Here is a 14732-nt window from a genome sequence, read left to right as displayed (position 1 = left end):
TTTATTTAAAGTTAATAAATTTTGACCAATAGGATAGCTGGATTGGAAACTACCTACGCTCTAATTGGTTGAATGATGTACGTCTTTTAAGCTTCTCCAATCAGAGCGCAGATAGTTTTAAATCCACCAATCACAGATCTCAAAATTATTTAACTTAATTTGTATTTGCGCCCTTAAATAAAGAATTATATAAAAAACTAATTTTATAAAAAATCCTTAAAATTTTATGCAGATTTCAAATCTATTATATTGATTAAAAATCTTTCCAACTTTTATAGTCTAGTTTACAAGTAATGGATTGATAAACATTTTCAACCCCACACACACGCTTGTGTATCTGTTTTTGGAGTGATGAACCCCATCCCCTCTCCTTGTGTATCTGTCCAGGTTCTATTTAGGCGGGAGTTTACAAGTTATGGAGTGATGACACGACCTTGTGTATCTGTACAGGTATGATTTAGGCGGGAGTTTAGTGATGACTCCCCCCCCCCTCGTTTGTATCTGTACAGGTTCTTTTTAGGCGAGAGTTTACAAGTAATAGAGTGATGAAACCCCCCCCCCCCTACCCCTTGTGTATCTGTCCATGTACTAATTAGGCTGGAGTTTACCATTTATGGAGTGATGACAGACCCCCCCCCCCTCCCTCGTGTATATATCCAGGTTCTATTTATGCAGGAGTTTACAAGTTATAGAGTAATGCCCCCCCCCCCTAAACTTCATAAACCTGTTTCCTCATCTTGGCTTTAGAACTTTTGGTACTTTGAAAAAAATTATAGCTTGGTACAAACTGACAGTGTTCTAACATTTCACTTATAATTTTAATGTACATAAGGGGTAATTTTGTTTATCATAATTAGGGATGTTCATCAATTTTTATTCCACGGAGAGGAGGTAGGTATGTTTTTTTTGTATTTTTTTTTTTTTTTGGGGGGGGGGTCTTTTAGCTCTATAACTGTGCCTTGTCCGGATTGCTCCAGAAGCCGTCTTTGTCCAGTTTAACATTATCCTGGATTACCAACATTTATTATACATATCAATTCAGATCTACAAAACTTTGGTTCTCACATAGAATGACTAAAATCTATAATATATTTATTGGCACATTATTTATAACTAGTTGCTTCGCCCCTAGATTCTAAGGGAGCACCCTGGTAGGTCTAAAACAACCCCAAAACCAATTCTGACCAACATTTTTCTAGATCCCTAGCTTCAGACACAAAAAAACTTACTACTTCATACTTCATATATTAGGTCAGTCAATTTATGTGATCAAATGTTTTGGCGACAAAATATTATCATCCTTGTTCCGAATCCAACACATTTATTTCTATTTTTATACAAACTAGTTATAAACTGCTATGAAACCCTATCCTTTATGGGTTTTAAAACAAACTGTTGTATAGATATTCTTGATTTAAACTGTTTTAACTCATTTTTGGAAGGGGTATCAAAAATACACTCTGACACCTGTAGAATCATACTGCAGGGTTTAAAAAATTGCTCTTTTGATTTGATTTATATTTATTTATATATATCATTCAGAGAGAAGTGAACATACGACTGTAAATGCCAAAAGTTATACAACTCTCATAAATTGACTGATGACTTTGAGAACTTTTAATAAATCTTAATTGGTCGTTTCAAACTAACAGTGTATGAACTTTTCAACCATCTACAGAAGGTCTCTCTCTAGTTTTATCACTTAATATTCCTGGATTACTTTAGAAATTATAAAATCATTAATAGATTTTTTTTGTAGAAACTTTTAGTATCCAAAGGCTTTGTTTTTTGAACAGTTAAAAATGCAGTTAAAAAGGCGTTTAATAATTTAGCTATTTATACTAAATTTAAATATGTAATATTCTCTGAACATGAAAACTTTCTTCCTACCTAATCTCGTAACTATTTATATTCTTTGGAAATTTCTGTGGAAATTATTCAGAAATACTTATTGTCATTCGATGCAGGGAGGAAGGGGACAATGGGCTATTTATTTCACTAGTCCCCAAAGATTTTAGATGACGTTTTCTTATTCGTTAGCCTAAAAACTTCGGGACTTTTATTAAATTTGATTTGTTGGTTAATTACGTTGAGTGTTCAAACGTTTTAACCACTAAATGTAATGCACAGAAGAGATAATTTTGTGTATCCTCATTGGGTATGTCCATTACTTCATTGGCCATTGTCTTATCCCTTTAGATCCCTGCATTTAATTGCAACTTTACAGTAGACAGATAGTTCTAGATGTGAAGCTACTCAGTAAATTTAAGATTATTGTTTTCCTCTGTGATCCTTAATATTATAGAATTAGAAACTAAAGTAATGATTCGGCTAATTATAATCTACATAAATAAAGATCTTGGCAGTTTCCTTCAAATTGCCTAGTCGAACACAGACAACCACCCACCCTATCCGTATATTAGAAGAAAATGAAAATTAGGGGAGGGGGCAGTTTATTGTGTTTTTTTTTCTACTTTAGGTTAGGTTAAATTGGGTATGGAGTAGCATGTCTGGCTTCGCACTGGTAAGGCATACATCAGAAAAGGAACTGGTTGTTTCAATGCTCGCCAGGCACTTTGAGGGAAAGCACCAAGAAAGTTGTTTCCAGTATAGCTTCGAAACCAATTAATATTCGCAGGGTCAAAACCGGTTCTCAACCATACTGAAAAATCATATTTAGCATCGCATTACAGACAGTTTTCTACGAATATCTAATTAAAACTGGTTTTAATCTTATAATTTTTAATTTTGATAACCTCGGATAACTGTCTATGACAAGATGCGATGAATAACTATGCTATTGTTTATTATAAATGTTAATTTCTTGAAGTAATCTAGAAAATTGTTCCTACTATTATTATAAATGTTAATTCCTTGAAGTAAGCTAGAAACTTGTTCCTACTGCTGCCACAACTCCATGGAATTTCCCAAGGAATAAATATTCTAAATAAAAAAATCATCCAATTATATACATTATACAGGTGTCCATCGGAAACTGTTTTTTTTTAAACGCTTATTACTCCCTTAATATTTGAGCTATCTTAGTAAAATAAAAAGTATTTGGCATCTTACTACTGACCATTTTATGGGATAACGATGAAAAATCCACAAAATAAATAAGGATTAGTTAGGGTCCTAACGGCTGGTCGCTCAGACTTTCTAAGCACACCAATAGAACTGGCTTGACACGGCAAACAAGAAATTCCCAATATTCAAGAATCTGAAGTTTAATATAAGTAAACAACATGTAAAAAAAGGCATAATATAATAATATTGATCTTCTTTGTTAATTTTTCACATGAGCTCGCTTCAAATGCACACAAGAACCTGAAATATACCAGATTTTTTAATTAGACTACAATGCCAGTTCTTATAATGTCTGGAGTAAGTCTTTGTGATCCACCGTTTAAACACCATCTTTGTATTACCTTGTAGATTTTTTCTGTTAACTTTGCGGATTTTTCATCACTTTATCATTAAATGGTCAGTAGTTGGCTGCCAAACACTTTTTATTTTACTAAGATAGCTCAAATATTAAGGGAGTAATAAGCGTTTAAAAAAAACAGTTTCCGAGGGACACCCTGTAGAAGTCAGCTTTTTTTGTCTGTAGCGAAAGATCTCACTAACCGCTGATCCGATGGTTCTCCTTTACAGATAAGCTTCTCATAGGTCCTGGGAAGGTTTATAACAATTTTGGGGAAGGCTACCACCACCTTCAAAAAATCTCCCCTAGAAAAAATTACTTTTTCCCCAAAATTGATTTGTTTTATTTTTGTAAACTAAAATTTAAATCAATTTTCCCTCATTAGCCCTCACCCCCCATGGGCCCCTAGAGGGATCTAGGGGGGGGGGGGGGGTCAAAACTGAAAACAAGGGAAAAATCTTTAATTTCCATGTAAATATAACTGCAACCATTATCAAAGTACATTTCTGTATATAGTTAGCATGTATGGGTTGGTGAGTTGGAGGGGAGGAGGGTTTTAACCCTTGACTATGTATCAAATTTCAGGGGTCGAGTAAAATATTTTAAAACTTTTTTTCAATCTCCCCCATCCCACCCATGGGGCTTAAATGACATGCACGCCCTTGTTACCTGGAGCCAGAATTATTATCTGGGATTTGTCTACCGTCTCGTTCAATAAAACCGTCTGTCAGCTTAACATATTCATTATCATTATTATTGTGCATTTATTTTTACCTGTAATAAAGTAACAGGATGTCTTCTTTCTTGTCTGTTTGTTTGTTTGTTCAAATGGATCCCGCTAACTGCTGAACCGATATGGTTCTCCTTTACAGGGTTACTTCTCATAGGTCCTGGGAAGGTGGTTGAATTTGTTCCACTGGCAAGATTTTTTGGTCTTTTGATAACTCGTTTTACCCCATCCCTTATCCTCTACCCCACTTTTGCTTTCATTACAAAATTCTTCCATCCTAACTTAACAACGCTGCTCAATAATGTAGCTCACCAAATTTACACATAAGGTGACGTTAACATGGGAAATACATATAATTAATTATGAAAATAATATATCCAAGTGCGTCTGTCGATAAAAAGAGAAAGACGCAATAAATCATTTAGCTCTTTATTTTTAATTTTTTAAGTTTAAAAATATTGTACTCGGCTATTCCTTGGCCGATTTAGGCTTTTAATCATATCCTGGCCGAGACAAATTTAGACCATTGACTAATCAAAAATCGGTTCAGTTAGAGGGATACCCAACGTCTCAATTTATTGCTACCAAAAGTCTTATAACTACGTTGCAATTATATAAAAACCCGTAAATTGAGTTTAATCAAAGGAGTATACTACACATTTAAATCACGCCCCCATCCCGTGATACAGCGTGGCATTAATTTGTCATCGACCGGGAAGGTTTATAACTATTTTACGGGAGGGTACCACCAACCTCCCGCGATAAATCGCCATTATCCGTTAGTGTATATATAAGAGGATACACTTTTGTTTCTATGGGAAAGGTTTGTTTGGGGAGAGGAAATGTGAAATCATTTTAGATTTTAACAAACCATCAAATACTTGTGAGTTAGTCCGTTTATTTGTTTACGAGATCTTATTAAACAAAAACATATGCTCAAAAACCACTCTTTTTGCAAAAGAGCAGAGTCCAAACTCTTCAGCCAATTATCTTTGTTTATCATAATTGGAAACAATCAACTAAATGCACATTGTCCAACTGAAATATTAAATTTAATACCTGGAAAGATAAAACACCACAGGTTCTATACCCTGAAATTTATAATGTAAAAATAGTTATTTTTCGCATCTTTCCTCGGATATTAAATTGAAAAATTCTACGAGTAACACAAATTTTGTTAGCCCTGTTGCCCCGAAGGCCCGGGATAACAAAACTAGTTTTAATATTATGATTGTACAATTTTACATTCGTAGAAAACTGGATATGATACGATAGATACGAAACATTATTTTTCAGTATTGCTTAGAACCGGTTCTAATCCATACGTTGATAGATTTCGAGGCAATACTGGAAAGGTATTTACTAATTAAAATATTCAAAATATCCTACTACTTGGTCTAATATTTATAAGTTCTCACCATAAAATGTTCCTGTGTTATTGTTATCATACACAAACACAGCCTGCAATGCAAAATTAATTTACGCAGAAGGGGATCATTATACTGGTGCTCACATAAACACGTTCTCTAATTCGTAGGCTCATAAAACTTTGATTAATCTTGTTAAATTATGATTGAATGGTAGAAACTGTATTAATAAAACTATTCAACTTATAATCTTAATCTTCAGAAGTTGTATGCGATATGAAGGAAACCTACACAAATATTGCCCTCCATCTTAAATTTCCTGCACAACTACTGTTTACCTTTGACATAGGCTTAATAGTTCTTGGTTCATGTGGTCCTCCCTGAAACAAGTAAAATTCAAAATCTTTGTAATCAGGTATAAGGTATAGCCAACAAGCGAAATAAATCTAAAATAATATTTGGGGGCCAAAGGTCGTCAATTTTACTATGTGTTGCCCCCCTAACGACAGCTGAAAAATACGTATAGGTTTCGTGATTTTCCCCCCGAGTTGATGTCATTGCTAGTATAAGCTGCTTTGAAATAAATTAGAGGGCTATATCGTAATTTGTGTTATGTCATTGTAAAGAAATCTAACTTTTGCAGGGCTACCCTGAAACTCATTTAATATAATCTAACCCATGTGGGTGGCCCTAACCCTACGATGACTATTCCTGTAGTGTTCTAACTCTGCGGGGCTACCCTGTGCTCTTTCAACATGTACTTTTTCAAACAGGGATTAGAATATGAGGTGGAGTATCCAAATCATACGATTTATCATGGGTTTCAGGGTTGGTGGAGTTTTTTTACAGATGGTGTGTGTGTGTGTGTTTATTTTGACTTTTGACATATGTATAATAAATTTACAAATAAAAATATTTATATTTTACCTTATTTCCATAGTCAGAGCATACCACGGAGACAATTGGATCCGACAAATATTTACTACTATAATTCTCTATCTATAAAAAGTAATATAGTTTTTTACATACATGTTGTAGAAATATAAATCATACTAACTAAGCGTATTTTAAACTTGTATAAGAATTAGCTATTAAAATTAATCCAACCTGAATTCTGATGGATATAGCATTATTACCACCCTATGATTAGGAAAAAATAACAAATAATTAAGTGTTAGAAAAATTGTTCATTGAAAATGTTTGGTTTTTCCTGTTAATGTCCATACCCCTTTATATTTTTTAAAAATGGCGGGGGGGGGGGATCTTTTTCTATACGCCTAACACTAGCGGGAGAAATCAACCCTGCGGTGCCTAGGTCTTCTCGGCTACCATGTAACTAATATAACTCAGCCTAAACTGAACTAATGTAAAAAAAACAAATGCATAAAAAGCTACTCCTTCTCATTTTAATTTTTTTCAGGGTTCGGAAGCCGCGCTATCAGCCGCGCGGCTGCGGCTGCGGCTGAATCCTAATTTGCGGCTGCGGCTGCGGCTGCTTAAAGTTATGGAAGTGGCTGAGGCTGAGAGTGGCTGAGGCTTAGTGCGGCTGAGAGTGGCTGCGGCTGAATGCGGCTGAGGCTTAATAAGAATTGGGGTGGCTGAGGCTTACAGTGGCTGAATTGGAATTTTGTGGCTGAGGCTTCGAGCGGCTGAGGCTTACAGTGGCTGAGGGTGGCTGAGGCTTACAGTGGCTGAAGGATTTGTGGCTGAGGCTGCGGCTTACTGAAAGCCGCGCGGCTCATAGCGGCTGCGGCTTACAGTGGCTGATTGGAAAATTAAGCCGCGCGGCTGAGTGAGGCTGAGGCTGAGAGTGGCTGATAACATAATTAAGCCTCGCGGCTGATTCTGAGGCTGCGGCTTACTGAAAGCCGTGCGGCTGAGGCTGTGGCTGAATTAAATTCAGCCGCACAGCTGAATGCGGCTGCGGCTGAATACAATATTAAGCCTTGCGGCTGATCTTATGGCTGATTATAAAATAAGCTTTGCAGCTGAGGCTTCGGCTAAATTGGATTTTTTAAATGCATTCTAGGACATTTTTTTGGAGAGTTGAGGGTGGTTAGGGGTTGTGAGAATAAGAGTGGAGGGAAGAGGGGGAAGGACAGCAGGATTTTTTCAAATGTTTGATTCATAATTAGTACCCAAATTTTATACTGGTACCCAAAGTTTTATACTGGTACCCAAAGTTTATAATGGTACCCAAACTTTTATTCTAGTACCCAAAGTTTTATACTGGTACTCAAAGTTTTATACTGGTACCCAAAGTTTTAGTCTGGAACCCAAAGTTTTATAATGGTACCCAAAGTTTTAGACTAGAACCCAAAGTTTTATACTGGTACCCAAATTTTACTGGTAACCAAAGTTTTATACTGGTACACAAAGTTTTATACTGGTACCCAAAGTTTTATACTGGTACCCAAAATTTTATACTGGTACCCAAAGTTTTATACTGGTACCCAAAGTTTTATACTAGTACCCAAAATTATATACTAGTACTCAAATTTTATTCTGGTATCCAAAGTTTTAATCTAGTACCCAAAGTTTTATACTAGTACTCAAAGTTTTATACTGGTACCCAAAGTTTTTATACAGGTACCCAAAGTTTTAGACTAGTACTCAAATTTTATTCTGGTACCCAAAGTTTTATACTTGTACCAAAAGTTTTATACTAGAACCCAAAGTTTTATACTGGTACCCAAAGTTTTATACTGGTACCCAAAGTTTTAAACTGGTACCCAAAGTTTTATACTGGTACTAAAAATTTATGCTGGTACCCAAAGTTTTTTACTGGTACCCAAAGTTTTATACTAGAACCCAAAGTTTTATACTGGTACCCAAAGTTTTATACTGGTACCCAAAGTTTTATACAGTTACCCAAATTTTATACTGGTACCCAAATTTTATACTGGTACCCAAAGTTTTATACTGGTACCCAAAGTTTTATACTGGTACCCAAAGTTTAATACTGGTACCCAAAATTTTATACTAATACCTAAAATTTTGTTTCAATATTGGTACCCAAAGTTTTATACTGGTACCTTAAGTATTATACAAGTACCCAAAGTTTTATACTGGTACCCAAATTTTATATTGGTACCCAAAGTTTTATACTGGTACCCAAAGTTTTATACTGGTACCCAAAATTTTATACTAATAGCCAAAAATTTATTCTGGTACCCAAAGTTTTATACTGGTACCCAAAGTTTTATACTAATAGACAAAAATTTATTCTGATACCCAAAGTTTTATACTGGTACCCAAAGTTTTATACAAGTTTTTTAGCAGTAGGAATTTATTTCAACATCTTTAGTTATGATGCAGTACAAAGCCTATCAACTCCCAGACGACGAGCCGATGCGCTACATGTTGAGCCACGGTCGAGGGTTTCTATGACATTAACTCAAGGTCCAACAACCCTGGATAACTAAGGGGAATTATATCTTTCCTTTGCGCCTGTTCATGTTGCACACCTAGCACCTAGGAACCATTTAATGTCTTCAGTTATAACGCAGTGTCTGCGCGAGATTCGAACCTATTACATCCCTGATGACAAGCAGATGCGCTACTTGTTGAACCTTGGGGAACCAATTCTTTTCTTTTCTGTATTAGTTTAAGTGACATCTATCCAGCAACCAACTTTTTTTATTGAACTACCTGCCTGAAAGTTTTATGGTAATGAGTTACGCCTGTTTATGAGCCAAGGAAATCCTCCTACTCCAACTTTACATGTTGCACACCTGCCATAGCAGCAGTAGGAACCATTTAATGTCTTCAGTTATAACACAGTGTCTGGCCGAGATTCGAACCTATTACCTCCCTGATGACAAGCAGATGCGCTTCTTGTTGAACCTTGGATAATTAAGGGGAACCAATTCTTTCCAATTTAAGTGACATCTATCCAGCAACCAACTACCTGCCAGAAAGTCCTATGGTAATGAATTACGCCTGTTTAAGAGCCAAGGAAATCTTACTCTAACTTTACATGTTGCATACCTGGCATAGCTGCAGTAGGAACCATTTAACGTCTTTAGTTTTCGCGCAGTGTCTGGCCAAGATTCGAACCTATTACCTCCATGATGACAAGCAGATGCGCTACATGTTGAGCCATGGTACGCAGGTTAAATTTGTCTTAAAAATAATCGTCTTTAAAATGCTTATCATATGTACACTTGCAATAAATGTATTTGTCATAAAAACTTACCTCTTATGAAAAATGTTTTTTTACAAAAGTGCTTTTTATTACAATTATTCATGGGTATAATTTTTATGACTAACTTGTTATGTCACATAATCTTAATGACAATGTAATTATGAAGTTATTACAAAAAATACTAAACAATAGGTACTGGAAAAAGAAGAACTGAATTAAAATAATTTTTTGGGGGGTAGGGTGATTTTTATTGGGTGGGGAGGGCCAGGGCGAGTAAATCACATTTTTAATTTTGGGGTGATGTTTAATTTTTTTTCTAAGGCAATTTTTTTCTGGTAGTGTGATGGTACCCTCCCCCAAAATAGTTGTAAACCTTCCTAGTACCTATAAGAAACTACCCTGAATAGGAGCACCATATCGGTTTAGTAGTTAGCGAGATCCTGTAGTACAAACATATAGACAGACAAACAAACAGACATCATAATACTTAATGATCTAAAAATAAGACAAATTTTCATTTTGAAATATTGGAGCTCTGATAGCTTTTTGGTACGGTAACAGCTTTGAACCATCTATCATCCGGGTTCGAATCCCAGAAGAAAAAAAAATTTGGGGGGATGAATGGTGACTTTTATTATTTTTTTATGGGAAAATAGGGGGGAGTTTGGTTGAGCACCCACCAGTTTTAATTTTAGTTTTTTAAAAAATTCAAAAACTTGGAAAAGGCAATTTAAAAAGTTTACATTAGTTCAGTAGTTATCGAATTCTTAATCTACAGACAAAATAACTCTCCATACTTTATACATTTCCCCCAAAAAATTATAAACTTTCCCTGGATCAATAAGAAGCTTCACATTACCACTTTATATAATAGAATATGTGGATATATTAAAAAAAAGAAAATTTGTTAATAAAATTATGGACCTCATTTATTGGCCAGTTCATTTATATATCCCATAAGAGGGGAGAGATGGATTAAAGGGGGTGTATGGGGGTTATTGTTATTTTAGCCAGCTGAGATTATTTCTTTATCAGAGTACATGAAAATATGGACAACATCAAAGTAATAATATATCGATTCATGTATTGCTTATAAATTCAGAAATTGTATAACATAATGATAAAGATAAAGAAACATTTTTTTTATAATAATTGCAGTTTCGAAAATAAAATCAATTTTAGTAAGCATCTTTGTAAAATAAACAAAATCGGATGATATATGATAATCATTTAACTATTTCAATCTATCGAGTACATAAAGATTATGTAGATTTTTTTTGCATATTATACAGGACAATTTATTGCATTTTACAGACCTTTTTTAACCAACTTTAAAAAGTAAAATACATCGCTGTTTAAATTTTTTTTGTTAGAAAACATATTAGGATAATTTGTGTTCAAAATAAACACACACACACACCCTCCCCCCTCCTCAAATCTTAATTTAATTATTTTCATTAATTTAAAAATACTATGAAAAATGAAATATGTATAAATCTTTTTTTTTGCATAACTTTTTTAGTGTCTCTCATCAACCACAAAGTATTAAATACATTTAAAATTGAAGAAATATCTAAGTAGGAGAAGCTTAATTATATAGAACAAGTATTGCGTACCTAAACGGAAAAATAATAGAGAAGCTACAATATAACTTGAGTATCACAAAAATTGATTGCCCCCTGTGAGGTTTGAACTCACGGTCCCTAGTTTACAAGACGAGTGCTCTACCATTGAGCTAAATAGGCCACTTGTACAAGAAAAAAAATTTAAGATAATGCAAATTCATAGTGAATATTAAGTAAATTCTGAAAAATTTGTATCTTTTAAAAACAATAAAATTAGGCAAACGTCAGTAGGGCAGTTACCCTATAAATAGTATTCAATAATATTCAAAAGTATCAACGTTCAAAAACGTATTGCTCCTGGTGAAATTCGAACTTATAACCCCGGCATAACAGTGTAGAAGAACCGTGCGCTAACTGATTGCGCCACTGGAGCTCTTATATTACAGGTTCAAACTTTTTGTAGTTGTTCGAGATGGTAGTTTCTATGTTGTAATTTTAAAAAAAACTTAAGATAAAATTTTTATAAAAGAATATAAAAAAATTTAAAAGTATAACATTTAAAAAAATTATTTTTGGGCGATGGAAATGTCTGACCCCCACCCCAAAATTAGCTCAAAACCATCCAATGTCAATATATATATAACTAGCGGCTACGCCCTAGAGGCCTTTAGGGGGCACTTGAGGAAGAGAGAGAGTCAAATTTAATAACCCAATTTCTTATTTTAAATTTTTAAAGAAAAGTAAAAAAAAAATTTTTTTTTGGGGGGGGGAATTTTTTTTTTAGGGGGGGGGGGGCCTCCCCCCTCATTTTTAATTTTAGTTTAAAAAATTTAAAACACAGATACACAGACACATAGACATCCTGTTACTTTAGTAAAAGTATTCCTGAGAAGGACAACATTGTCAGTTCAGTGGTTGCTGAGATCTTAAGCTTCAGACAGACAAAATTAAATGAAAATTAAGCCCCGCGGCTGAATTGACGGCTGAGGCTTGTACTAATTTAGCACCTGCGGCTGCGGCTGGGGCTTACAATATCTCAGCCGCGCGGCTGTGTCAAAGCTGCGGCTGAATTAAAAAAATTAAGCTGCGGCTGAGGCTGCGGCTTACAAATATCAAGCCGCGCGGCTGCGGCTGCGGCATAATCATAACTTTGCAGCTGCGGCTGAGGCTTTCTTGAAGCCGCGCGGCTGAGTGCGGCTGCGGCTTCAAATTATTAACAGCCGCGCGGCTGAGTGTGGCTGAGGCTTCCCCAACTATAAGCCGCGCGGCAGATTGCGGCTGAGGCTTAGAGGGGCGTTGGCTGAATGAGGCTTAGTGCGGCTGAGGCTTAATGTGGCTGAATTGGAGTTTTGTGGCTGAGGCTTACAGTGGCTGAGGCTTACAGTGGCTGAATGCGGCTGAGGCTTACAGTGGCTTATGTTTTCTTTAAGCCGCGCGGCTGCGACTAAGGCTGAGGCTTATTGGGTGGCTGAGGAAGCCGCGCGGCTGATTTTGAGGCTTCTCGTAAGCCGCGCGGCTGATGGTGGCTGAGGCTGAGGCTGCGGCTGCGGCTTCCGAACCCTGATTTTTTTTAATTGGAAGGAGGGGTTTATGTGCACGACTAGGAAACAAGTGGGAAACAGTCATATTTAAAAGAGTTCACTACCTTATCCTTAAACTTTTCTATATATTCTTTTACTTCAGTATTCTGAATAAAACAATAATTATATCCACAAGTAGTGAAGTAATATCATTTTGGTATTATCATGTAAAATTATGTCTTTGTCAATATTAAGAGAAGAAATGTGTCATAAATTAATTCCTTAATTTCGCTGACCCATTCCAAGAACATCAAAGGTGGTGGTGGGAGGGGGGGGGGGGCAAAGAGGTGTTTTCAAACCCAATTTAGAAGGATTATAGTTTTTAGTTTTTAATGTTTTTAATAAATGAAAAAAGTCAAAGAAGAATTACAATAACCATAAGAAACGAAACACAAATAAACTGAGTGGACATAAAAAAAACAGATAAACTGAGTTTTAGAGCAGATATTTAGTTATCATAAAAAGGAGAGGGAGAAAAAGAAAGAGGGAGAGAATACAATGATAAATCTTTAAAATAAAAATCAATTTCCCTTTTGTAGGAATACTTATTGGTATTTGGAGTCTTAACAACAAATTTCAACTCTCTATCTTAAATAGGAGATGAGAAAATCGAGTTTTGCTAAAAAATGTTTCAACTGAAATACACACAAATATTTAAAATTATAGAATAGTTCGTTACTAAAAATTGTATAGTACCTTTCGAAAATAACCAAATTCAGTAAACTTTAATGCACCAATTTTCTACAAAAATAAGATAATGCCTGTTTTACATACAATATTGAATAATTTTGTTAATTTAATAACGATAATGATAATAACTGTTCGAGAATCACTAGTGAACTAATTGTTTTCCAACTCAGGGAAGCTTCACAATGTCTAAGGGTGGTTTTCAGCTATTTTATTATCAGGATTAAGTCATTTTTTCTTCCCTATCCTTTCTAATACAATACACAGCCCCTAGATGCCAGGGACGCACCCACTAGTTAAAATACACATTAAACTTACTTGAATTTTTCTTGAGATTTTGTCAATTTTTTTCCTAAGTTTGTCATCGCTATGTGCAATCAGTGTTTGTAAACTTAAACTTATAATTAAAATTTTGTCAGTAAAATAATAATGGAATCAAAAGAGTCACTATTCACGTACTGCTTGAATTTGAGTAGCGAAGCTATTCTATGATCCACGTTGTCTGTCCGGACAATTATAGGGGAAATGATATTTTATTTTAAGATAGATTTTTGGTGAATATTCCCTATAATAGTTATATAATAAACAGTTATTAAACTCTTAATATTGATAGGGGAAAATTTAAGTTGCCTATATGAACCTTATTTATTGGTTAGTATGTTTATACAGTAAATGAAGTAAAGGGGGTGGATGGGGGTATCGCTATTTTAGCCTGTTGTGAATGTCACTTTATTAGAGAACATGAAAATCTGGTGCAACATCCAAGTAATAATATATCGTAATATACTACTTTTAAAGTCGGATAATTAACTACTCACATGTAAAATAACAATAAAATGTTCATTTTTTCTCATATCTACACATTTAATAACTGAATCACAATCATTTTTATAATTTTTTCCTATCAACGGAAACATTTGATAACAACTTACAAATGGATGTAGAATATACGTGGATATTATGACGGTAAAAATTGTCGTCCATTTAGTTTGCTAACATGCAACTGGTTTATTGATCAATTCCAGGAGGAGGAGAGGATGGGGTAAAAAGATACTTGTTTTTTATCTGCTGCAAGTTTCACTTTATTATAGAACACGAAAATCTGGTGTAAGATCCAAGTAATACTATATCCATTAACCCTTTACAGTCGGGCCCCTTGCAGCACCTTAATAAGTCGGGGGAGGGAGGGGGGCGTTCAACGCCCCCCCCCCCTTATTATCTCAGTTATAAGT

The 14732-nt window shown here is 35.0% G+C and overlaps 1 protein-coding gene across 1 annotated transcript; it reads right to left on the bottom strand.

Annotated features, from left to right (window-relative positions):
* Positions 1-892: 892 nt before the first annotated feature.
* On the bottom strand, positions 893-14435 carry LOC145331565 (uncharacterized). The gene is made up of 12 exons (XM_080176286.1): positions 14319-14435; positions 13819-13897; positions 13510-13554; positions 12879-12920; positions 6629-6661; positions 6449-6520; positions 5860-5901; positions 5573-5615; positions 5214-5245; positions 4094-4155; positions 2876-2943; positions 893-1008 (listed from the first exon to the last, which is right to left on the bottom strand). The coding sequence occupies exons 1-12, from the start codon at positions 14342-14344 to the stop codon at positions 947-949; spliced, it is 606 nt and encodes a 201-aa protein (XP_080032412.1). The 5' UTR covers positions 14345-14435; the 3' UTR covers positions 893-946.
* Positions 14436-14732: the final 297 nt, after the last annotated feature.

Source organism: Acartia tonsa, chromosome 11, assembly GCF_053477335.1.
Source record: "Acartia tonsa isolate MP-2025a chromosome 11, ASM5347733v1, whole genome shotgun sequence".
NCBI lineage: Eukaryota > Metazoa > Arthropoda > Copepoda > Calanoida > Acartiidae > Acartia > Acartia tonsa.
This window is presented reverse-complemented; position numbering and strand designations above follow the sequence as displayed.

Bases quoted from the DNA above. Each gene is read 5' to 3' on its own strand.
- LOC145331565 (XM_080176286.1), bottom strand. From the start codon at position 14,344: ATGAACATTTTATTGTTATTTTACAT. The intron at 5,246-5,572 runs GTGAGAACTTAT...TATAAATTTCAG, and splicing joins TAACACAGGAACATTTTATG to GGTATAGAACCTGTGGTGTT. The intron at 1,009-2,875 runs AGGAATTAACAT...TGTTGGTAATCC, and splicing joins CAAGTTTCTAGCTTACTTCA to AGGATAATGTTAAACTGGAC.